Here is a 24,208-nt window from a genome sequence, read left to right as displayed (position 1 = left end):
GAGGTCTCTAGCACAGAAAATCACAGCCAGGCTTCCCAAGCCTGGGCACCCTCAGACTCCCATTGCCAGGAGATGCTGGGTAATGAGAACCCTGACCAATGGCACACAATAAGGCCCACAGGGATCGAGACCTGCTCATGTATCCATGCACTGGCAGGTGGAGCATGCCCCTCCCTCTGCCTGGAAGAGGCCCTGGTTGAACCTGTCACATGATTGGGAGACGTGGGTTGGCACATGGATAACCATGGCAGATCCTGTGTATTTTCTCAGCTTGGGCTAGCTTCTGCCTGGAGTTTTTCTGACACCCATTTTCCTCCTCTAAAGACTAGATTTCAATGGTTTCTATGCTGAACGCCTGGAACGTCTGTCTGCAGAAAGGAGTCAGAAGGCTGCCCCCCAAGTGCCTGTCCCACGGGGACCCTCAGCACCAGCACCCAGGGTGGCCATTCCTGCGCAATGAGCTCACTTGTTAAATATCATTATTTCTGGAACATGGCTGTTGTGCATTATTACTGCTTAAATATGGTTTGAGTTTCTGTCTTGGCTCAATGATTTCCTTTTTCAAGATGTTAGACTTCCTTTTAGAAGCTTTTCAGAGGGCTAGAGAGATGGCTTAGTCAGTAAAATGTTTTCTGTGCAAATATGAAGACCTAAATTCAGATCTTAGTTAGGGCTTCTGTTGCTATGATGAAACAACATAAACATAAGCAAAATGGAGAAGATGGGGTTTGTTTCAACTTACACCTTGTAGTCAGTCTAGTTCATCAACCAGGAAAATCAGAGCAGAAACCTAGAGACGGGAACTGATCCAGAGGCCATGGAGAAGTGCTGCTTACTGGCTCTACCGTGGCTTACTCAGCCTGCTTTCCCATCATACCCAGGATCAGGACCAGCTGGGAAGCACCACCACCCACAGCGAGCTGGTCCCTCCCATACCAAGCATCAATCAAGGAAATGCACCACAGGACAATCTCATGGGACATTTTCTCAGTTGGGGTTCCTCTTCTAAAATGACTCCGGCATGTATGAAATTGACATAAGTCTAGCCAGCACAACACTTATATTAAATGCTGGGTGTAGTGGGACACTTCTCTATTCCCAGTGCTGGGGGTACAGGTAGGTGGGTTCCTAGGGCTTGCTGGCCAACCAGTCTAGATGAATCATGAGCTCCATGTTCAGGGAGAGAGCTATCTCAAAATAAACCAATAAATTAAAAAGGAGGTGGGGAGTCAGGAAATAGTCTAGTGTCAGTCTCTCAGCTCCACATGCACAAACACGGGCACACACACAGTATGTACTGAACTCAACAACAAGAATAAACATGCAAGCTGCCTGAACCACAGGAAGGTCTCCCCAGACATAACTGTTTGACTTTAAAGTCCTGTGTGTGTGTGACTTAACTGTTTGCCTTTAAAACCTAGTGAGAGTGTGCGTGTGTTTGTGGTACATGTGGGGGCGTGGGGGATCCTTTTTGCCTCAAAGACAAAGTATTTGTGCGAGGAGCAATATAATTGGAAAAAGCCATGTAGAGCCTGGGGGTGGGAACTGTACCTATTTAGAGGTTGCCTTTGTGTGCACCACTAGGGGGCAGCATTGTTCCTAACTGAAAATACCCTCACTCAACCAATGTATTCCCTAGAGCTTCACCAAGAACCCTTAAGGTTTACCCTCTGAGGAATATCCTTGAAGACAGGCTAGGCTTCAAGCCAAAAGCTGTTCTTGCCAGAACTGGGGTCTGGCTGCCCTTTGTTTGATAACTGGCCTTGCTTTTTGGAAATTACTTAGCAAAGTGGCTAACAAGCTTTGTTGTAGCTACCTTGTCAGAGTGGCTTTCTGCTTCAGTCCTGGAGTGGGCAATATGTCTACCCTTGACATGATACACCCTTGCTCCAGGGTGGTCTAGTCTAGCTAAACTATATAAATACACGTGTCCTTTACAGAATCCAGTTTTAAACACCTGCCCTAGGAGGGTCTGGGGAGTGAGGAAGTGTTTGGAGGAATGACAAGTAGAGGCAGCCCTTGGCTATTGGCTCTATGTAGATGTATATGGTGGGTGCCTGGTCAGGACTGGCTCGCTAAGTAGAGCCCCCAGCCCCTTTCCTGGGGTGCTTGGTTCTTCAACCACACAGTTTCTTCTGGTCTGCAGCATGTCCAGGCTTGCCTTAGTAAACATCTATCTGACAACCCAGCATTGTTAGAATGAATGCTACACCGAGCAGAGGAGCTTACCTGCCTGTCTCCAGGAGCCCAGAAAGCCATGTCCCTGGACGATGACCTGCAGCTCCCAGGTTTGTGTGGGGTGCAGCTCCAAACCCTCAAAAATACCTGCTGGGTGAAGTTAGGAGTAAGTTGAGTCTGTCTTTCCTGATGGAGTGTGTACCCATCATTTCCAATGTATTTCTGCCAGTGTGAGACAAAATTCGCCCTACTTGGTCCCAATTTTTGATTATACACTGTTCCTCCATCTTCACTATGGGCAGTTGGACTTACAAGACAATGGTTGCTACTGGCAACAGGTTTTGATTTTGCCTTTGATTTGACTAAGAACACATTTCCTTGAACTTTCGCTGTCACCTAACTTGCAGTGTAAGAGTATTTAAGATCCTGTGTATGTGGAAGTCAGCCTTACCCGAGAGCTCTGGCTGCTGCCTACCTATTACAGCCTCGCAGTGAACACTGTGCTGATGCCTCAGGCAGCGGGTTGCTGCTGAGATTCCTAAGCCATTGCTACATTTCTGACCTTATCCACAAGGGTAGAAGAGTGACAGTAGCATGTGTGCCCCAGCTTAAATTCTTAGGTACGATCTAAGACTCCAACCCAACCCTGTAGTTTCCCATTATGGTCGAGCTGTCAGGCTCTGTTGGTAGTTTGGGTGTCTCCCTTTCCTCTTGGGTTACTTATCCCTTGTGGGGTAGAACTGTAAAGTCTGTGAGGTCTGACCACAGCTGTGCCCACAAGGATGTATAGCGAACAGTGCCACAAATAATAAACAGGCGTGACTACATTCCCAAGTGCCCTGGGTTCCCACAGTAACAGACCCACCTGGAGAAGCTGGAAGCCAGGCCATGGTAGGGGTGCTGAGAGCTCTGGCTCTGAGTCAGCTCTACCCTGAGGACATGAAAGACAGAATCCAGGAAAGGAGCCTGGTGCCTCGGGACCCCCTAACAGGTTAGGTAGGACCTCAAAGGATCAGTCAGGGGGCTGGCGAGATGGCTCAGTGGTTAAGCACGCCGACTGCTCTTCCGAAGGTCCCAAGTTCAAATCCCAGCAACCACATGGTGGCTCACAACCATCTGTAATGAGATCTGATGCTGTCTTCTGGAGTGTCTGAAGACAGCAACAGTGTACTTACATATAATAAATAAATAAATCTTAAAAAAAAAAAAAAGGATCAGTCAGGTTCCTCCCTGCATATGCCTCTCCAGTGAGGCCTCAGAAGCCTCGTGGAGCCGGGCAGGAGCTTTGGGAATGTCAGCTCCCACAAGTTGGTCCTGGGCCCACACTGCCTTTCTTGCCCCTGTCTGCATCTTTCAAGTGCCCAGAAAGTCAAAGGGTCCCCTTCTGAAATTTCAGGCTCATAAGTCACTTCCCCTCCAAAAGTCATCTTCCTCCAGCTAGACTCCACCCAGTTAGCACTCCCAAAGCTCTGCCATGGGAGGCAATCCCACAATCTCCCCACCAGGACTGGGAGCTTGTAGAACTGCAGAGTTGCTCAAATTGGTCTGTTTACCATCTCCATCTCCCATGAATTTTGTCCAAAATCATGGGAGATCAATAGGAGCTACCTAGAAGTTACTTCGGAGGGGCCTCTGTAACTCCAGACTGCCCTGGAGGCTGGTTGCTGCCAACTGGGTGTTGGTATAGAGGTGTGTACTTCTTGCCCCGCCTTGCTCCGCCCCGCGGTCCAGTGATTGGCCAGTTCCGATCAGTGGGAAGGGCACTCAGAAAGAAGTACCAGGCCAGTGATGAAGAGAGTACTTTGTGGAACCTCTAGGGTTAGTGTGCTCCAGATCCCATCATGCTTGGCCTCTGGCTGCTCAGCGTCTTATGGACACCAGGTGAGTGATGACTACTTGATTTCAAGGAGCCTATTCATTGCTTGGTGGTGTGCCTAGTGGCCATGTACCATGATCAGCTCACCTTGCCTCCCTGGAGTTGGTCTGGTCCCTGGGTATGGAGAAAGTAGGTAGGAACAGAAAAAGTCAGAATTGAGATTTTTTTTTTTTTTCAAAAGTGAAATGTGAGAGAAATTGTTTCCTGGGATTTTTCTTTTTTCATTGAGCTAGTTACAGGAACAGTAGTGACATCACTAGGCGTGGCACTTACAGGACAGCTTCCCTTGCTGCTGTAGGAGTCCCAGGCAGCAAGGTTCACCTTTGGGATCCTGGGGGATGCATAACTCTAGCTAGGCGGGGACAGAAGCTAGAGGCACGATGGTCCCAGTTCTCTAGCAGCATGGGATCCTGCCTCCCACTGGGAGGCTTGGTTTTCCTGTCCTGGGAGGACCCTGGCTGGAGTGGTCTCTTCTCTTACCTCTCAACCCTGGGGTTAAGTGGCTGTGCCCCTTGCCTATGCAAGAGATCAGCAGGTGGTCTCTAAAACTGGACCTGCCTACAGATAGGTGCTCTCTAAACCAGTCCCCCATCAGTTGTTGAGCAGGAAGTTTTCCGGTGGGAGAGAAAAGCCTGAGGGAGGGTGTGTGTTCATCAGTTAGCTACGATCATGTAGCTAAGGTCAACTCTAGATGTCTGGCAGGCAGACCATAGGGCCTACATGTGTTCTGCCTGTGTAGGTTCAAACAGGCACTGGGGAAGGGTGGGGTGAGTGGATGAGGTTCTTCTGGGGGCACTGTGCCCAGGTGTGCTGGGCTCAGACAGCTTGACTCTGGTGTGATGGAGCTGGTGGTTTAGGCACAAAGCTCTTATCTGGGCCATGGGGTCAGATCCCATTGCTGGCACTGAGCCTTGTGGTGAATACCCAGATAAAAGAGCTAACTCTGGCTAGACACTGCTGGACCTCTGACCCCCCTTTCTCCTGAAGCAGTAGCCCCTGGACCTCCTTTGCCCCATGTGAAACAGTATGAAGTGGTTTGGCCTCGGCGCCTAGCTGCATCCCGCTCCCGCAGAGCCCTGCCCTCCCACTGGGTAAGTCTACCCATTAGCCTGGCCACACAACCTGTGTCTTTAAAAGGACCGGCAGTCTCTGGAGGCTGCCCTGCGCAGCTCCAGAACTTCAACCTGTCTGTGCTTCTGGGCATGGCGATGGTCCTCCTGTGTTTACCACTTCCTCCTGCCTTCTGCTGCCCCGCCCCCAGAAAACAGGGTCCTAGGGCCCCCAAGGTAGCACTAGAGCCCACTCACTTCCTTGCTCCTTTTGAGACCATTGGCCCAGCCTGGAGAGGCCTCTCACCCAGGAAAGGTACAGCAGTTTGTGCTGCCCTGGGCCACTCCCCAGTTTCAGTTGGCAGTGGTTTGTTAGATTAGCCAGCAGCTGCTCACCCTAAAGCTATGTGTATGCATCAAGAACCTCTCAGCTTGGGATTTCCTGGAACTGGGAACTGAGAACAGCCTCTAGACCTCCAGGAAGATTCCTGGCCCTGTCCTTGTTTGGATCTTCAGGAAACATCTCTGCCTGGGCTTTCCTCTTTCCTGGTGTATGCTGTCCCTAAGGCGAGCTGGTTGTACACATGGTGTAGGAGTAAAAGGTCACAGAGTATGGAGCACACACCTGCTCTGAATCTCTGGCTGGACACCTTAGCCAGCTGAGGAATTGTGGTGCTGAGGAGTCTGTGTACCTTGCCTACTCCCATGTTGCCCAGATTTAGTGGCTGCCACTCCTATCCTGTTTACTCTTATCATCCTCACCATCACCTTCACCTTCACCATCACCATCACCTTCACCGTCATCATCACCATCATCCTTGGGAATAGATTGAGGAAATGGCTCAAGGAGCCATCAAACTCTTTTTTTTTTTTTTTTTTTTTTTTCTGCTTCACCTGGGAGAGTTGCTTTCCCTGTCAGCCTGCTCCCAGCCATCTACTTCCCTCCCTGAAACTAACGAATCCTCAGGGTCTAGGGGGTCTCTGCTTGGGGCTTTCTGCTATGCAAATCCCTGGCCTTAAGCTGAGAATCCCCATCCAGGGCCAGTACCCAGAGAGTCTGAGCTATGCTCTTGGGACCAGCGGGCACGTTTTCACCCTGCACCTTCGAAAGAACAGGTAAGCCGATTCTGGTCCTTGGGTAGATCTCTGAGTCCAGTGGGAAGTGTAGGCTCCTGTGTGCCAGAATCCTGGCCCAGGCATCTTATGGTGGCTGCTCCGTGTGAGGCAGAATCAGGGAACGTCAATGGTTGTCTTCCAGGGACCTGCTGGGCTCAAGCTACACAGAGACCTACTCAGCTGCCAATGGCTCTGAGGTGACAGAGCAACTGCAGGAGCAGGTATGGTGCCTGGCCAGCCTTCCCTGGGCCAGCGGAATCAAGGTGGCAAGGCTCATGACCCTCTCTCGCTTCCTTAGGACCATTGCCTCTACCAAGGCCATGTGGAAGGGTACGAGGGCTCAGCTGCCAGTATTAGCACCTGTGCTGGCCTCAGGTATGTACTGTAGACCCAGGCAGGAAGCCCCATTTTAAAGAAGGGTAAACTGAGGCAGTGAAAAGGGGGCCTTGGCATGAGAATTCTTTCTTTCTTTCTTTCTTTCTTTCTTTCTTTCTTTCTTTCTTTCTTTCTTTCTTTCTTTCTTTCTGTTTTTTGAGACAGGGTTTTTCGGTGTAGCCCTGGCCGTCCTGGCACTCACTTTGTAGACCAGGCTGGCCTCGAACTCAGAAATCCGCCTGCCTCTGCCTCCCGAGTGCTGGGATGCTGTGTTTGGAAGGGTTGGGACTCTTCCTTAGGTTTCCATTGATAATTACCAGCCATGTCAAACCCATGTCCCTTCTTGCCTCCTGTATCTACAAGCCTGGTCATCCCCCACAAGGGTGTGAGGTGGCTGTTCTGGGGCACCTGCCCTCCCATGTAGGAACATGCTGACCATACCCTCTGTTCACCTGGCTCTTCCCCTCAGGGGCTTTTTCCGAGTTGGGTCCACTGTCCACTTGATTGAGCCTCTGGATGCTGATGAAGAGGGGCAACATGCGATGTATCAGGCAAAGCATCTGCAACAGAAGGCTGGGACCTGTGGGGTCAAAGATACCAACCTGAATGACCTAGGGCCTCGGGCATTAGAAATATACAGGGCTCAGCCACGGGTGAGCAACATCATCCCCTGTTGGTCGGTCCAGTCCCAGACCCCATGCTTGGGCATAGGCATGGCTCTCTGTAGCCCTGAAGCAAGCCCTGTGCCCAGTGGGTGGGCCAGGGAAAGCCCACTGCACTGGAGATGCCTAGACTTTGCCTCCCAACATAGAGTTGGGCTCTGGGGTAGGCTGGGGTCAAGGCCATAAAGACTGATTGGCTTCTTTCCCTAGAACTGGCTGATACCCAGAGAAACCCGCTATGTGGAGTTGTATGTGGTTGCAGACAGCCAAGAGGTATGGGGATGCAGGGGCTGAGTGGGCTGGATAAATTGGGGTGGGGTTGCCAAGTCCCAGACTAAAGGTCTTATATTTCCAGTTCCAGAAGTTGGGGAGCAGAGAGGCCGTGCGCCAGCGAGTGCTGGAGGTTGTAAACCACGTGGACAAGGTGGGTCGCCCCAGGTGTGCTGACAGTGAAAAGAGGGTGCAGCTGTTTAGGGTAGGAGGGGCAGGATAGCCAGTCAGGAAGTAGGGCTAGTTCCGAGCTCTATACTGAGCACAGATGAATGTAATGCCCCTGCCCATCCGGGTTCCTGCACTGACTTCAAGGGGCTGCTCGCCCTCTGCAGCTTTATCAGGAACTCAGTTTTCGAGTTGTCCTGGTGGGCCTGGAGATCTGGAACAAGGACAAATTCTACATCAGCCGCTATGCCAACGTGACACTGGAGAACTTCTTGTCCTGGAGGGAACAGAACTTGCAAGGGCAGCACCCACATGACAACGTGCAACTTATCACGTGAGTGGGTGGGCACACCCACACACCACAGTGAGACAGAACTAAGCCCTAGAGATATGGCCTCCGTACAGCCCGGCCTCCAGGGTAGGACACCCGAGCAGAGTTTTGCAGGAATGAAGAAAGGCCAGGAACCTTGTCAAGGGCATGACTGTCTTGTCTGTTTCCAGGGGGGTTGATTTCATTGGGAGCACTGTTGGACTGGCTAAGGTGTCTGCCCTGTGTTCCCGTCACTCCGGAGCTGTGAATCAGGTAAACTCTTACCCAAGCTTCCCAAACTCTCTGGTGGCAGGACAGTCAAACATAGTGCCTAGATTGTGGGGTACAAGTGTCAGCCTAGGTCCCTGAGACACCATGAAGCAGTCACCTACTCTGGGCATGTATTCAAAACCTGGTTTATGTTAGGGTGTTAGCAGGAAGCAGTGCCAATGGGCATGGGGTGGCCAAGGACACGTGGTAGATGGTAGCAAGACAGTAGTGATAACCATATCCTCATAGGACCACTCCAAGAACTCCATTGGTGTAGCCTCCACCATGGCCCATGAGCTGGGCCACAACCTGGGCATGAGCCATGATGAGGACATTCCAGGATGCTACTGTCCTGAACCACGGGAGGGTGGTGGCTGCATCATGACCGAAAGCATCGGGTAAGGTCCTGTGGGGCATGTTGGGTGGGAAGGGACAGAGTGGCACGTGGCTCTTCCTAACGTGGACATCCTTACCCATAGCTCCAAGTTCCCCAGGATATTCAGCAGGTGTAGCAAGATTGACCTAGAGTCATTCGTGACAAAACCCCAGACAGGCTGCCTGACCAATGTTCCAGATGTCAACCGGTTCGTGGGTGGCCCTGTGTGTGGAAACCTGTTTGTGGAGCATGGAGAGCAGTGTGACTGTGGCACACCTCAGGTCTGTCTCACCCCGTCCCTGTCCCTTGCTGGTCAGCTTCAGCATTAGTGCAGGGGCCTCTATCTGAGGTCCTTTCGGTTCAGCTAGCCTCCCGGGCCTGGTATTTTGTGCCCACACTTCATATGGCCCTTGAGGTCATAAGTCACTACATTTCCCTTGAAGCCCCGAATAACCTATAAGGGATTTGGAGGTAAATTAGCTTCGACCCCTTCCCCAGTGATCACCAAAAGCCTTTTCGCGCTAGAGCCAGGTCTGGCTAGGGTGTAGCTGCTCAAACCGTTTTCCTCCCAGGACTGTCAAAACCCCTGCTGCAATGCCACCACTTGCCAGCTGGTCAAGGGGGCAGAGTGTGCCAGTGGTACCTGTTGTCATGAATGCAAGGTAAGTTGGATTTGTTTCAGTCAAACCTGGGGGATTGGGTTTCCTGTGAAGGCATCAGGTGGACCTGCCCTACAGTAAGCCTCTCTGTGGGACCAGGTGAAGCCAGCTGGAGAGGTGTGTCGTCTCAGTAAGGACAAATGTGACCTGGAGGAGTTCTGTGATGGCCGGAAGCCAACATGTCCCGAAGATGCCTTCCAACAGAATGGCACTCCCTGCCCAGGGGGCTACTGCTTTGATGGGAGCTGTCCCACCCTGGCACAGCAGTGCCGGGATCTGTGGGGGCCAGGTGAGGCAGACATGAGCATAGGATGGAGGCCAGCTTGTGGAGTGTCTATGACCTAAACCAGACTAACTTCTCCTGGCCCCACAGGTGCTCGGGTAGCAGCCGACTCCTGCTATACCTTTAGCATCCCTCCGGGCTGCAATGGGAGGATGTACTCTGGCAGGTAAGCATCAAGGCCAAACTGTTGGGAGCTGGATGTGATATGCCTTCAATAGCAAGGCTGATCCACAGAGATGTCCCCAGGAGGAAGACCTGCTCTGTGAGGCAGGTGGCTCTCCTGGAGTCTGCTCTGTTTCGAGTCATCAACCCAAGCCCAACATCCTTGAAAAAGGAAAGGTCCTGGGGCCTGTCTCCTGCACCACCCAGGGCCCTGAGCCACGCAGAGTCCCCAGGACACCCATGGCCACAGCCTGCCTTCTGTCTGCAGGATCAACCGGTGTGGAGCGCTGTACTGTGAGGGAGGCCAGAAGCCCCTTGAACGCTCCTTCTGCACTTTCTCCTCCAACCATGGAGTCTGCCATGCTCTTGGCACAGGCAGCAACATTGACACCTTTGAGCTGGTATTGCAGGGCACCAAGTGCGAGGAGGGAAAGGTGAGTGAGATGAGGAGCACTCGGAAGCTCTCCGGGGCTGATGAAGATCAAATATGCCCATGTGAGTCTCTGGCAGTGTTCACACAGTGTTGACTGAACGGGGAGGGGGGGCATGTGCGTGGAGCTTTTATTATGCCCTACTCCAAACTGAGACGGTAACCTGGCAAGTGGAGACACCTGTCTAGAGACCACCATACCCAAAGGGTCCCCAGGATCAGCCAGTCTAGTGCCACCTCATGGCTGAGGGCCCCTCCACACAGGCACACACACAAGTATGAAGGCAGTTATCCTAAAGTGTGACCACACTAGCTGTCCTGAACTTACCTTTAGATTTGAGGATGGTGGGGTAAGAATTGGGCCTAGGCCAGCTACCCGAGAGCCCCTTCCACCTTCCAGGTTTGCATGGATGGAAGCTGCCAGGACCTCCGTGTATACAGATCTGAAAACTGCTCTGCTAAATGCAACAACCATGGGGTATGTGTAGCCTCGGGCCTCAGGTCACAGTACACTTACCAGCTGGTGTCTTTGAGCTAGGTAGCTGCCACCACTTGCCTGTTAATAGAACTTGTGGCAGAGACAGCTGTGGGTACAGCAATGTGGGTTCAGATTAGCCTATATCCTTCTAATGGGGATGATCAACAAGGCCTCTTTGGGGCTGAGGTTGGATAGGTGGTTTCCGCTGAGCTTGTGGCCACTAGTCAGTGTGCTCATTCGGGAGAACTCCTTATGAACTCAAGATTGACATATGTGGATGGATACATGGATGGATGGATGGATGGATGGATGGATGGATGGATGGGACCCTGTGTGTGCTGCAACCTCCCCTGCTGCCCTGTGGGGTACCTGTCCTTGAGGCCCCACTTTCTCTCCAGGTATGCAACCACAAGAGGGAGTGCCACTGTCACAAGGGCTGGGCACCACCCAACTGTGTACAGCGGCTGGCAGATGTATCAGATGAACAAGCAGGTAAGGTCCTGAGGCCACAGGAGCTGGTATTTGTGGGGTACCAGCCTTAAGGGTGGTTAGGATGGATCACATTGTCTCTACTTCCCAGAGGTGACACAGGGCAGTGCCCTACTCAAAACAAGGCTACATAGCCTTGGCCCAGGCATCTAGGGCCACTTACAACCCCCACAGTGTCTTCCTTCCCAGTGGTCACCGAGTCTGCGGCTGTCCACAGCACCACAGCCTCGGGAAACTGGCTAGGCCTCAACAGTGGCATTGTGGGGCTGGGACTCACCACTACCACGTCTTCTAATCCATTGCTGGAGAGCCAGAAGAGCTGGTGTAATGTACTGGGCCCACTGTTGGAGTCCTCAGGCACTTGACCATATGTGGGTGTGGGACCCAGGACATGGTCAAGGGGGACTAAGAAGGCTGCATCTCCCAAGGGCCCTCCCCAGCTCTTGATTCAACTGGTTCCCAGTCCTGGATGATCATGTGGCCTTGTGTCCCACAGCGTCTACGAGCCTCCCAGTCAGTGTGGTTGTGGTCTTGGTGATCCTGGTGGCTGCGATGGTCATCGTGGCAGGCATCGTCATCTACCGAAAGGCTCCGAGACAAATCCAGAGGAGGTGAGGACATGCTGGTTGCAACATACTTACATGTGAGACACATACACTTCCTGTACGCGGAACTTGAGAAATGGCTTTGCTGCTACTTAAGAAAGAAAAAGCATTGCTTCCGTCAGCAAGCCCAGGCAGAGGCACATAAGGGAACCTGGGGCTCTCTGGGTGTTGAACAGGCCTGGGTGGGAAGCTCAGGAGACTCCCGGGATTGCAGCCACTACCACTGCTGCTGCAGCTGCTGTTGTTTCTGCTCTCCATCTCTTGTGCGCTCTCTTTCTCTCTCCTCCTCCTCTTCTTCTCCTCCTTCTCCTCCTCCTCCTCCCTTCCCTTCCCTCCTCCTCCTCCTCCTTTCCTCCCTCCTCCTCTTCCTCCTCCTTCTCCTTCTTCAAGGCTGTAATGGGACAGTGAGAGCAACCGGCAGGTGTGTGATAAATCCAGAGTTGAGATAACCTCCCTACTAGGCCATGACCACATATGATTTCCACTGTGCCCTGCACCAAGATCTTGACCCCCAAGCTAGCAGCTGGAAGACAGCTTTTCCAGGGTCCCCAAGCACCTTCCTAGCACAGCTCTCAGGGGATTTGTTTCTTAACCTCCTGTACTTACAAATGTGCCTGAGTCTACAGCTAGCACTCTATGTGGGGTATGCCAGGGCAGATATGCCAGTCTGACTTGGGACGCATGCCCTGGATCCTCTGGCTGGAAGTGACCACACCATTCTTATCTCTTTTTCTGCCTAGGAGTGTGGCACCCAAGCCTATCTCGGGGCTCTCCAACCCCCTATTCTACACAAGGGACAGCAGCCTGCCAGCTAAGAACAGGCCTCCAGACCCTTCTGAGACAGTTTCTACCAACCAGCCCCCAAGACCCATAGTGAAACCAAAGAGGCCTCCCCCTGCAGTAAGTGCTATCCTCCTACAGGTTCGTGGGGCTGAAGTGAGAGAGACTCAGGCTCTCTATCCCTCTACCCCAGAGTGTGACCCATTAGGGAAAGTGAAGGCTTCTTGTGCAAGTTAACTCATGAGCCATGCGGTAGCCGGAGCCTGAAGAACTGTTACAATCACCCCGAGGGAGGACGAAGGACTGAGTCAAGACTTGTCTTTTAAGGATCTCTATTTGGAGTTTGGGTTTGAACTTGTAGGTTTGCGGGCTCCCAGACCCGAACTGTGAGAAGAGAATAAATACCCTTGTGCTTCTTAACTGAGGAATGGGCTGCTAGCCTAGAGAGAACAGGAAAGGGGGAGGGGATCCCATTTGGGAAATGTAAGAGCATTGGATCCAAAAGCAAGGGACCTGGTGGGCAAGGGTTGAGGCCTTAGCACTGGTTCTTGGGCCCAGGCTCAGATCTCTATCCCCTCAAGCCTCCAGGTGCTGTGTCCAGTTCACCACTCCCAGTTCCTGTTTATGCCCCAAAGATACCAAATCAGGTAAGCCTTGGGAAACAGCCACATGCATTCTGGAGACATGAAAACCTCTTGGGGGATGAGGGGGCTGGAGAGATGGTTAAGGGCACTGACTACTCTTCCGAAGGTCCTAAGTTCAAATCCCAGCAACCACATGGTGGCTCACAACCATCTGTAATGAAATCTGACTCCTTCTTCTGGAGTGTCTGAAGGCAGCTACAGTGTACTTACATATAATAAATAAGTAAATTAATTAATTAATTTAAAAAAATAAGAAAACCTCTTGGGAAGTGATATCTGGTGGCTGATTCTGTGGGCCTGGAGCCCTAAGGAAACAGCTACTGTACAGGGCAAGTTTAATATACTGACAGTGCCTAGTCAGGATATTAATTGAACCTAAGGGTTGATTCAGGGAGCCTGGGAGGGAAAAGATACTACCCTATCCCCCAGCTCTGAACTGGTCTAGTCTTTGCATCTTGATTCTTTTTTTCCCCAATAGTTTAGACCTGATCCTCCCACCAAGCCCCTCCCAGAGCTGAAACCCAAGCAGGTAAGGAGACAGCCTTGATTTTGAGGAGACCTTCCCCTCTTGCAAGCCGGGGGCCCTTTCTTCCGGAGACCAGCCTCCTACAGGTTCCCTTGGGAAGAGGCTATAGGGATTTGGAAGGTCTCAAATGCCACCGACTAAAGCTTTGAAAGTAGTGGTTCATTCATTCATTCTTTCTTTCCTCCCCACAGTGTTAGTGTCCTTCCCAGCAGGATTCCTTGGGGGTTCTAGGTGAACTGGAACCCTTTTCTTAGCCCTAAAAGTGGGATCCTACTTCTGAGAGCCCATGGGCACTACCATAGTCTTAGCCCTATATGCTGACTCTTGAGTCATAGCTGTGATGGTGGAGAACTTGTGTATGTGTGTGCGTGTGCATGTGCGTGCGTGCGTGCGTGCGTGCGTGTGTGTGTGTGTGTGTGTGTGTGTGTGTGTGTGTTTGCCTATCCCAGGGAGCAAATGCAATTAGCAACAGGATGGAGCCCCTGAGCTCTGCCACAGGGCTTAGCTGCACAGGTCAGCTGTCTATCTCGTGCTGCTGGCCGCCCTCCTGGGCAGGCATCTGTGCTCCTCTGAGGCAGGGCTAAGGAATCTTCTGGTGAGCAAGTGATATCTGAGAAGGCCACAAAGTGATAGAGAATTTCCCAAGGGTCGTTTGAGTGGGACCTGAAGAGCTAGTACGTGTTCCTGGCTCTGCCTAGGCCTGGTTGAGAATCTTATCAGCTCTTCTGGGCACTTGTGGCTCACAAGTGGCTTTCAGTGCACATTCTCGTGTTGAAGGTGCTAGTTTGCTGTCTTCTGAGAGTCCCTCAGTTTGTCTACTTATCTTCTTATTGTAAGTGGATGTGGGTGACATACTCTCAGCAGGAATAGCATGGGAAGTAATTACAGTGGGAAGTGACTGAACGACTATGATTTCCATGCCGAGAGCTATCTTTGTGTTGAATGAACTGATGCCTAGAGAGAGAGATGAATGACTACCTCCAAGATCATCTGGAGACTTAAAATCCTACATCTCGCCGGGTGTGGTGGCACACGCCTTTAATCCCAGCACTCGGGAGGCAGAGGCAGGTGGATTTCTGAGTTCGAGGCCAACCTGGTCTACAAAGTGAGCTCCAGGACAGCCAGCACTATACAGAGAAACCCTGTCTCGAAAAAAACAAAACAAACAAACAAACAAACAAACAAAAATAATCCTACATCCCGGGAATCTTTGCCACTTAAACACTAACAATTGCCACTGTCTTATGCTATAGTGATTTTTTCCCTGCTTTTTTGTTTCGTTTATTGTTGTGTGCATGATGTGTGTGGGCACGTGTGCCATGGCGCTCATGTGAAGATCAGAGGACCACTCTGTGAGGTTGACCTTTACCTGGGTTCTGGGGTCAAACTCAGGTCACCAGGTTTGTGCAGCAAGCACCTACTAAATGATCAATCTCAGTGGCCCTTGCTTCTTCTTCTTCTTATTATTATTATTATTATTATTATTATTATCATCATTAGTATGGGGGTGGTGGTGGTGTGTGTGTGTGTTGTGGCGTGTGCATGCACATCACAGGATGCAAGAAGGGATCAGAGGACAACCGTGTGGAATTGGTCTACTTCCACTTTTACATGGTTCAGAGACTGAACCATATCACCATGCTGACAAGCGCCTTAACCCCCTCAGCCATCTCACAAGCCCCTGGTTTTTTTTTTGTTTTGTTTTTGTTCTTGTTTTTCTTGTTTGGTTTGTTTTTTTAGATAGGCTTTCACTCTGTAGCCTATTTTAAATGCTATGGAACTCACTATGTGGCCCACACTGGCCCTTAAGCTCATGACAGTCCTGCTGAGTCAGCTTCCTGAGTAATGGTTTTATGGGTATGAGCCATCACACGTGTGATTTTCTGTTTTTCCTTTTTTTTGGGGGGGGGGGCGGGCTAGGAGGATGATTTTATTTCTTTTTCTTACTTTTTTTTTTTCTTTTGAGACATGGTATCACTATATAGCCTTGGTTGGCCTCTATGTAGACTGGGCTGGCCTCAAACTTATAAAGTTCTGCCTGCCTCAGACTCCTGAGTGCTGGGATTAAAAGCATGCACCACTGTGTCCGGCCAGGGACTAATTTCAGACTTATATAAGAGCTGAAAAATCCCTTTAATCCCAACACTTGGGAGGCAGAGACCATTGAATCTCTGAATTCAAGGCCAGCCTGGTCTACAGAGTGAGTCCAAGATAGCCAGGGATATACAGAAAAACCTTGTCTCAAACAAAACAAAAGGAAAAGAAAGAAAAGGAAGAAAATGTCATCCTAGTCACAGTCCCGGCAGGCAGAACGGAGCAGGGTACGGGAATCCTGGGCAGGGATGAAAGGAAGCTGGGGGGGGGGGGGAGGGAAAAATGTGTCTAAAGCCCATCATGCCATGTTACCATCCTCTTTAACAATGTGGAAACAAAACGGGTTTTCCTAGTTAATTCTTTCCTTTTGAGCTTCTAAAGACCCATGTTCTGAAAGCTTCAGGGCAATGTGTGGGATACTGGGGAGGCCGCAAGATGATTGGCTGGGACAGTTAGCCAAGAAGAGGAGCTCTGCCAGGTTCGGGCTTTATCTTCCTAGCGGTGAGGCCATGCAGATGTTTCCTACTGAGCTGCGTGCAGACAGAAGCCTTCCAGGCTAGGCTGGAGCTGAGCAGGACAGCCTCAGGATGAAGCTAAGGGCCGTACTTGGCCTACTTAGGAGATGCTCTCAGTCAGCTGTGTCTGGTTCCTCCCAGGTCAAGCCAACCTTTGCACCCCCGACACCACCAGTCAAGCCCGGGACTGGAGGGACGGTGCCTGGAGCAACTCAGGTGAGCCTCAGAGGGAAGGGGAAGGGGAAGGGGAAGGGGGAGTCCATCTTGCAGGAACCCTCCTGCTGACTGTGGCACTGTTTCGGAGGGTGAGTGGCTGTTTTCATTTTCTTAGCTGGTAAGTTTTAGTGACATTTGAAAAAAAAAAAAAAGAAAGAAAAAAAAATCCTCAATAACAGGCTTGATGTCTGCTTTATAATTTGCCAGAACTTTCCAGTGCTTGCGGCTTTCGGGGGCTATGGAATTTTCCTTTTCATATGGCTAGTCTACAGTATATATGAAATGCTAGTACAGTCATCTTGTGAGGTCGGGCCCATTCTGTTGTTAGGGGAAGTGGAAGTCTAAATTTAAAGAACTGGCAATGGGTATTTTCAGCTGGACCTCTCTCTTATCAGGTCCTCTTTAATATCGATTTCCTTTTTTTCTTGGCAGGGAGCTGGTGAGCCAAAGGTTGCTCTGAAGGTCCCCATCCAGAAGAGGTGACCAGCTAGGGCACCCCAGGGCCATCGTTTGTGGACGTTTGGAGATACCACTGCTCCTATAAATGTGTTCCTTCAGCAACACCACAACCACCACCCAGGCTGGACCTGCACACGCTGTTCCTACCTCAGGAATAATCTTTCTGTGGCTCTTGCTGTCCAGATGCCCTCATGAACCAGTGGCCTCTCACTGGCCTTGGCCAGCTTAGACCATACATCTGCGTATGCTAGTTGCTAGGCAGGGGCGGTGTACCCTGCAGTGGGCGTGATCAAGTCTGTCTGTCTCTGGGTGGACAGAATGCCAGGAGTCCCCTCCCAGCAACTTCTGCACTGGCCCTCACACAGTGACCTCTCTCCAAGGCACAGTTCCTGTATCTACATCCCACTCGTGTATGAGACTTAGGAAAGGAAAAGACGTCGTTCTTGGGGTGTTGGGACAAGAAGTTGCCGTCATCTCCGGATTGAAACAGATTAGTTGTTGAAATTATGACTAAACACTATTCACTAATAAAGATTCTATTTTATCAATAGATTATAGATCACATTCTACATGGCAGTTTGTTTTTATTACACCAGATCAAACAATTTCACCTACCATCTCCCTTCGTTTTTTAACCATCCACCTTGATTCAGCCCGATCTCTGGGCGTGCAGGAGGACCAATCCTTCCTGGGATCGAGGGAGGGACCAGCGCGGTTAGGGCCCCGCCCCTTCCGGCTGTGCCGCGTCTCCCAGCAACGGTCCAAACCCGCCAGGTTTCTTCCGCTGTGTTTCTCTGCTGCACACCCACTTCTCTGCCATGCTCAGTGCTTCCAAGCCGAGCTCAGCTTCGTTCCTGCCAACGCCTGGGGATATTCATAACCTCTGCGCCTGGCTGGACCGGCTCCCACTCAGCCGCCCCAAGCGCCACTTGGCTCGGGACTTCAGTGATGGTGGTGCGAGTGAGGGCGAGGCGCTATGGGGCGGATGATGAAGAGGACTCAAAGCTGAGGGCCACCCTTGCCTCCAGCCCCCTAGTACGGGTGTGGGTGTTGGGGGAACGGAGCGGTTCTTGAGTCCAGACTCGTGCTCCTTAGGAAAGGTAGTAGCAAACAGGGCCTCCTGTGGCTCTTCCAGCTCCCCCTGGGCTCTCACGCTGTATTAGCTTCCCAGGCCATCCTACCACTTGGTCTGACCTGGAGTCTAGGTGCCGTGCCAGACTCGGGGACAATTATGGGCTCCCCAGGAAAAGCTCGTGTCCTTCCCACTCCATTCCATGCATCTCATGTGGTCAGGGATTACAGTTGCAACCCAGGGTCTTGACCAGGCAAGCCAAGTTCCCCTCGCATTCCCACAGTGCTGGTGGCCGAGATTGTGAAGCACTTCCGCCCTCGGCTGGTGGACTTGCACAGCTACGTCCCAGCCTGCAGTACAGACCAGAAGCTGAGCAACTGGAGCCTTCTCAACAGGCAAGGCCTGGGAGCTCAGCCCACCTAGGTTGACCCCGGGATGCTCTCTCCAGCCATGGGTCTCTGACTGCCTAACTGTGGGTCCTTGCCTATAGAAGAGTACCACAACCAGGGGTACTAGGGCACTAGTACCCCTAGTACCACTCCTGGGGGTGCTAGGGCAGCCTATCAGCTAGCCTGCTCCCTTACGGATCAGTAGAGTTTTACTTCACCTCCCCAAATGTCCTCAGACAAGACTCTGCCTGTGTATAATAAGTGATCTCAAGGACAGAGTCGGGCAGATATGTCTGATGTAGTCCAATCACAGAGGGCCCTCGGGAAGTGTCTGAGCAGAGCAAGGTGGAGAACCTGTGTGGGCACCCCCAAAAGACTGGCTCAGATTGGAATAGAAACATTGCTGGGCTCAGGCCTGGGTCTAATCTCATGGGCTTATGTTTGAGAGGGAAGAGATGAAAAGAGACCTCAAGGGAGATGATCATGCTGAGAGGGCCCAGCTGCAGGTTTCCAGGTACTGTTGAGCTGTCTCAACAGGATTTACCGAGGGCAAGCCAGTAGAGAGATGAGAATGAATGCAGAGAACATGGCCTGATAGAGCACCCCATGTTCTGCGATCTCCTGAGACATAGCTCCAAAGGCCAAGAATGAGATAGCCATGCGCCACTCAAGTGCAGGGCACAAAGGGGCTCTCTGAGAAAGCAAGATGCTGCCCAGTGGCTGGAAGGCATTGCAGGGAGCATAGAACTTCAGGGAGGGCTCAACTCCCAGTCCTTGATGGTACTGCTTTGAGAATGTGCTCCTACCTTCTTTGCAGGAAAGTCTTTCGCAAGCTGCACTTGTGTATCTCAGATAATGATATCCAAAGGGTGGTATCCAACAGGCCTGGAGTTATCGAGTCTATTCTATGTGCACTGAGGGAGAAGATGGAGGCCAGGACTGTTCATGTAGGCTCAGCTGGTACAGCTGTAAGTGTCTGCACATCAATTCAGCATGCAAGTCTGCTGTGCCTTCTGCCCTTTGCACTCAGTCAGACAATCCGTCTGTGTGAGAATAAAACAGAGAAATGAATGTCCCTGTGGTCCAAAAAGAAATGAAGTCCATACATGAGGCAACAGGCCTCACTTAGACTCATTCCTGACTTTCCTGCTGATCTTCTGGAAGGGGGGGGGGGCTCCCGAATTTCCTTTCCAGCCAAATCCACCTACCCTGGGGCAGTGAAAACACTTAAGAGTTGCTCCAAGTACAACCAACCCAAGTGCTTCCCGCTCTTCTCCAGTTTCCATACTAACCCCACCCAGAGTTTGTAATGACCAAACAAATTCAGCCCAGCTACACTTCACTCCCCAACTTTTGTACTTTGCAGGATCCAAGACACTCTGCTGTGGATGCTGTCCGACCCTGGCGGGATCTTACCCCCAACCCACATACCTCTAAGATGCAAGATCCTGATGTGGATAACAGCAGCTTGTCAGAACCCCTCTGGGACTCCGGTGGAGAGCACCACTCTGTTCCCGAAAGCTGGGTCCATGATGTTGAACTCCCAAACCTTCAAAAGAAGGCAGGTATGCTCAGGCGCATCCTGGGCCCAGAGAGGCTAGTGGGCTCCTGAGGAAGGCATAATACTTAGGGTCCTGGCTCCATCAATACCCAGAGAGCAACCATTCAAGGGGCAGCCTGTGAGCTATGCAGGGAAGCCATTATTCAAACAGGAGCACCATTCCTGAGGTTTCCAGAGCTATGCAAAGGTCCCTGAAGGCAGGATAGGACCAAGTCCTTCCATGATAACTTCTGAGTCTGCTTTACCGGCTATGGATCATGTCCCCTCCCTCGTCCATATGTCCGTCCTGTCACTAGTGGGTGCCTATCAGAAGCAAGGTCCTGAGCTGATGGTGTCTATTTGTCATACAGGCCTACAGAGCCCTCCAGCCCCCTCCAGCACGAAGATCCTTCAGAATCAAAGGGATTTGGAGAAAATGGGCTGCTGTGCTTGCAGAGGGTGGACCTTTATCTCTCAAATTCTCCCCGCCCACCTCCTTCTGCTCCCTAGCCTGGACTAAAGGTCAGTGTTTACCTTTCAGGGACTCAATTGAAGGGCTCTGGGATCACCTGGTCAGCATCCAGCAGCAGCTGGAGGATAAGGAGCAAGCACTAGCCATTCTGCAGGAGACGGTCAAGGTATGGTCCTACTGGGCATCCCTTGCTTCCCGGAGATTCTGAGCTGCAAGGATGCAGAGGGACCCACTGCCCCAGCTTCACACTCCTTGGCTGAGTTTCTGAAGAGCCAGCACTGGCCCAGTGAGGGCAGTATAGGGAGTGCAGGGCCCTGACCAGAGAGAGTCAACATTCTTTAGACATTCTTTAGATTCTTTAGAAATTAGTCAGTGGCCTAGCAATGGTGATTCATCAGGCTTTAATCCCAGCACTCGGGAGGCAGAGGCAGATGGATGTCTGTGAATCTGAGTCCAGTCTAGCGTTCAGAGTGAATTCCAGGACAGTCAAGGCTACCGAGAGAAACCCTGTCTTGAAACTTTGAAGAAGAGAAGAAAAAAAAAAAAAAAGGAAAAGAAACAGTCTGTGGATCATTTCAGTCCTTCTCAGAGGCAGAAACAATGTGGCGGATACTCACCACCTGCCTCAGTGATCTGTCCATCCCAGACCCAAGTGCTGCTCAGGAGTGCAAGAGGGCAGGGCGGACCGGGGCCCATCTCAGGAAGCATGGGCTGGGTAAATGCCTGGAAAGCAGATAGAGAGATGATGGCTGAAGAGGCTCCTGCCTGCCCTCCCCCATCCTCACCCCACCCCCCTCCCACCCCCCCACCCCACCCCCACCCCCGCCACCCCAGCCTGAACTGGGCCTTGTCTTTCTCTTCATCTCCAAAAGCCAGGGCCCTCAAAACAACACACCCCGGGATCCTCGTGAGCATTTAGATGTGCAATGAATACCTAGTTTAGAGGCACATCTCGTTCTATGGAACACGCTTAGCTCTGCGTGCACGCCTGCCTCTGTGCTACAGCTTATTCTGTAGTGCACATACGGCTCTGCCGTGCACACCGGGTTCTGTGGTGTGTGCCTGGTTGTGTGGGCTAATGCCTGAGACTGCACATGCACATCTGGTTCTGTGGATGTCCTCCTGGCTCTGCAAGGACACACCTAGTCCTGCAGTATCTCCCTGGTTGGGTAGTCCGTGCCTTGCTCTCTGATGGACATTTGGTTCTGCAGGCACACCTCTGCTCTTGCACCAGGAACTTCCAGTGCCCCTTACTATTCCTTACCTCTCCCTGTATCCTGGGAACACACGGACTAAGACAATGGGGAAGAACGGAGACTGCACCAATGGGCACGGGTCATGGGGGCTATCGGAAATTGCAATGCCATCTGAGTTCCTGAGTATGTACCCAAATCTTGACGAGTTATCTTCTTGTGAAAACAGGAAAGTGATGTGATATTACTGTGGCTTTGGACTTACAGAGCAGTAGAGAGGAAGCGGTAAAGAGAACTGAAGCTGTTGCCTCCACCGCACCGCTTGCTCACAGCGCGGCTCTCCCCACTGTTTCCCTGACTCATAGCTGACCAAGGGAACCGTAACTTTTCACTGGAGACCCAGAGAGGAAACAGACCCACTTGCCACCTAAGGGTTGACACTCAGCTTGCCATTTAAGGATTGAATACCACTTGCAAATTGTCACAAAGTGAGCTACGTGACTTGGGAGGAATTTGTTGTGATAGGCAGGCCATGGGATGGACTCCATTGCTGCATCTAGCCATAGCGCCCTGGCTTCTTGATTTGGATGAGGGTTGGAAGCTATCCAGAACAGGACTGCATGTGCTGCCTGTGAACACAGCGTCACACTCCACAGGTCCGGGGAGGGACCTTGTCTTTCATTGTCTGCTGTGAGGCTGGCTCCCCACCCTGATCTACATGCCTGCCTTCACACTACAGGGGAATGAGACAGACCCAGTTTTTCTGCCTGAGGAGCATGGTGGGGTCTAGGTTTCTGATGGGAGAAAGTTTGGGACAAGGTCATCCTTGAAGCAGGCATGGAGGGACCACAGATGCCCCAGCTGTGCCAAAGGGCTCAAGCTGTTCCCCCCACCCCACCCCACCCCTCTCATTTTGTGAAGCTGAGTATAGCCAGAGTAGCCTTAAGTTTCAGTGGTCCCCTGTCTCTGCCTCCCCGGGACTAGGACTGTAGCTGTGTACCACCATTACTAGCTTTAGCAGCCCCATCTTCATTCACTTATGTTTTTATTTCGTTAAAAAAAATTATGTGTAGCTGGGCATGGTGACATGTGTCCTTAATTCCAGGATTTCAGAGGTAGAGGCAGAAGGATTGCTGTGAATTCAAGGCCAGCTTGGTCTATATAGAAAATTCCAGGATAGCAAGGGCTACATAGAGAGACAGAGTCTCAAAAAAAATTTTTTTAAATGTTGTGTACATCTGGGTATGTGCGGACAGCCATGGAGACCAGATGCATCAGACTCTCCTGGAGCTGGGGCTGCAGGTGCTTGTGAGTGGTAGCAACCAAACTCTGAACTTCTCCAAGAGGTGACCGGTATATACACACTCGCCTCACCAACATCCTTCCGCCCTTTTTAAAGACAGGGTCTCTCTACATAGCTCTGGCTGTCCTTGAACTCACTATGTAGACCAGACTGGCCTGGGATTAAAGGCACATGTCACCAAACCCAGCAAGAGTATGCACTCCTAACCTTAACCACTGAGCAATCTCCACCCCCACCCCCCCCCACACACACACACACACAGTTATTCTTGAGTCATCAGCTTTTGGAAATACAGCATGAACAGACAGCACAACAGCCACATATCTACCCATCATCTGCTGTTTCTGCAAATGTGCTCTGAGTAACTTCCCAATTAGGTGCTTGGTTCACAGCAAAGAAGGCTCAGTCCCTCTGCAGCCCTGCCCTGCCCAGCCCTGCCCTGCCCTACATTTGTCCTTTCTGGCTGATACAGGGAAACCACAGGGGAGGCCAGGGAGATTCCCAGCTGGGAGCAGGAGGAGAGAAAGGAGTCATCCCTGTGAGCTCCTTGGGCTCACTGACTGTAGGCTCCTCCCCAAGCCTCTTTTTTTTTTTTTTTTTTTGGTTTTTCGAGACAGGGTTTCTCTGTATAGCCCTGGTTGTCCTGGAACTCACTTTGTAGACCAGGCTGGCCTCGAACTCAGAAATCCACCTGCCTCTGCTTCCCGAGTGCTGGGATTAAAGGTGTGCGCCACCACGCCCGGCTCTCCCCAAGCATCTTGGTGTGTCTCTTTCCCAGTGGCCCCCACAAGGGCCCTTGGTCCTACCCCGAAGCCATCAGACCTGGAGTTGTACATTCGTTCCTAGAGGTTAGAGTTGCCTGAGGCCTAGCCGGCAGGTAGACAGACTTCTCTAGATACTTTCAGACCTGTGTGTTTTTTGAAGATTTTGCAGTTGAAGGTGATGAGGTTGGAACACCTGGTACAGCTGAAGGACCAGCGGATCTGGGAGCTGATGAGAACTGGACCCGAGGAGCATCAGAGCTGGAGGAGGCCCCACCCAGAGTCACTCAGACCTCGATCCTGAGCCCAACCGGAGCTCCTCACTGGTCATGCAGCCTCCATGTGAGACGTGAGGTGTGGAGGCCAGAGCACGCTGGGGCCGCAGACGAGTTTGGACAGATTTGAGTTTGGTTCTCCCAACCCCCCAATATCGTGTCATCATCATTGATTTACTGCATTTGTGAGCTCACAAAGCCCTGGTATGTGCA

The 24,208-nt window shown here is 51.5% G+C and overlaps 3 protein-coding genes, 1 long non-coding RNA gene and 1 other non-coding gene across 20 annotated transcripts in view; 4 read left to right on the top strand and 1 right to left on the bottom strand.

Annotated features, from left to right (window-relative positions):
* Positions 1 to 536, top strand: part of Tubgcp2 (tubulin, gamma complex associated protein 2) — a 40,720-nt gene extending 40,184 nt beyond the window's left edge. For all 6 annotated transcript variants that reach the window (XM_030243026.1, NM_001286007.1, NM_001286011.1 and 3 more), the window contains one exon: positions 325 to 536. In XM_030243026.1, coding sequence (XP_030098886.1) covers positions 325 to 460 — 136 coding nt within the window. In that variant the 3' untranslated portion in view covers positions 461 to 536. The remainder of the gene's footprint in view (positions 1 to 324) is intronic.
* Positions 537 to 1,283: 747 nt separating this feature from the next.
* Adam8 (a disintegrin and metallopeptidase domain 8) lies at positions 1,284 to 17,559 on the top strand. 7 transcript variants are annotated; one of them, XM_017321933.2, is made up of 25 exons: positions 1,284 to 4,059; positions 5,045 to 5,145; positions 6,143 to 6,219; positions 6,362 to 6,440; positions 6,518 to 6,594; positions 7,064 to 7,247; positions 7,467 to 7,529; positions 7,612 to 7,680; positions 7,862 to 8,028; positions 8,196 to 8,277; positions 8,524 to 8,672; positions 8,754 to 8,931; positions 9,223 to 9,312; positions 9,409 to 9,598; positions 9,683 to 9,758; positions 10,023 to 10,188; positions 10,585 to 10,662; positions 11,061 to 11,154; positions 11,326 to 11,475; positions 11,648 to 11,762; positions 12,497 to 12,656; positions 13,118 to 13,183; positions 13,659 to 13,709; positions 16,457 to 16,531; positions 16,964 to 17,559. In XM_017321933.2, exons 1-25 carry the CDS (start codon positions 4,020 to 4,022, stop codon positions 17,012 to 17,014), a joined length of 2,628 nt encoding a protein of 875 aa, XP_017177422.1. In that variant the 5' UTR covers positions 1,284 to 4,019; the 3' UTR covers positions 17,015 to 17,559. The 7 variants fall into 7 exon arrangements, 6 of the variants coding, with proteins under 6 accessions (XP_017177422.1, XP_006536214.1, XP_017177421.1 ...); XM_006536151.3 differs by having other exon boundaries at positions 5,042 to 5,145; positions 11,341 to 11,475; XM_017321932.2 differs by having other exon boundaries at positions 5,042 to 5,145.
* Positions 9,617 to 9,682, top strand: Mir7062 (microRNA 7062). Its single transcript, NR_106029.1, has one exon. It is a non-coding gene; the product is annotated as a microRNA 7062 (primary transcript).
* Positions 17,511 to 24,208, bottom strand: part of Gm16201 — a 28,983-nt gene continuing 22,285 nt past the window's right edge. Inside the window, exons 3-5 of the long non-coding RNA XR_389973.3 lie at positions 21,081 to 21,186; positions 19,883 to 20,000; positions 17,511 to 19,494 (exon numbers count right to left, since the gene is read on the bottom strand). This is a non-coding gene — a long non-coding RNA (predicted gene 16201). The remainder of the gene's footprint in view (positions 19,495 to 19,882; positions 20,001 to 21,080; positions 21,187 to 24,208) is intronic.
* On the top strand, positions 17,736 to 24,193 carry Spef1l (sperm flagellar 1 like). 5 transcript variants are annotated; one of them, XR_003946499.1, is made up of 8 exons: positions 17,745 to 17,944; positions 18,346 to 18,457; positions 19,269 to 19,419; positions 19,818 to 20,012; positions 20,363 to 20,450; positions 20,533 to 20,629; positions 21,675 to 21,842; positions 23,884 to 23,973. XR_003946499.1 is itself a non-coding variant. In NM_001359836.1 (7 exons), the coding sequence occupies exons 1-6, from the start codon at positions 17,809 to 17,811 to the stop codon at positions 20,604 to 20,606; spliced, it is 756 nt and encodes a 251-aa protein (NP_001346765.1). In that variant the 5' UTR covers positions 17,736 to 17,808; the 3' UTR covers positions 20,607 to 20,629; positions 23,884 to 24,193. The 5 variants fall into 5 exon arrangements, 4 of the variants coding, with proteins under 4 accessions (NP_001346765.1, NP_001028637.1, NP_001334543.1 ...); NM_001359836.1 differs by lacking the exon at positions 21,675 to 21,842 and having other exon boundaries at positions 17,736 to 17,944; positions 23,884 to 24,193; NM_001033465.3 differs by lacking the exon at positions 21,675 to 21,842 and having other exon boundaries at positions 17,736 to 17,944; positions 19,818 to 20,016; positions 23,884 to 24,193.

Source organism: Mus musculus, chromosome 7, assembly GCF_000001635.26.
Source record: "Mus musculus strain C57BL/6J chromosome 7, GRCm38.p6 C57BL/6J".
Taxonomy (NCBI): Eukaryota; Metazoa; Chordata; class Mammalia; order Rodentia; family Muridae; genus Mus; species Mus musculus.
Note: the sequence above shows the minus strand (reverse complement) of the source record. Positions and strands in the feature narration are given on the sequence as shown.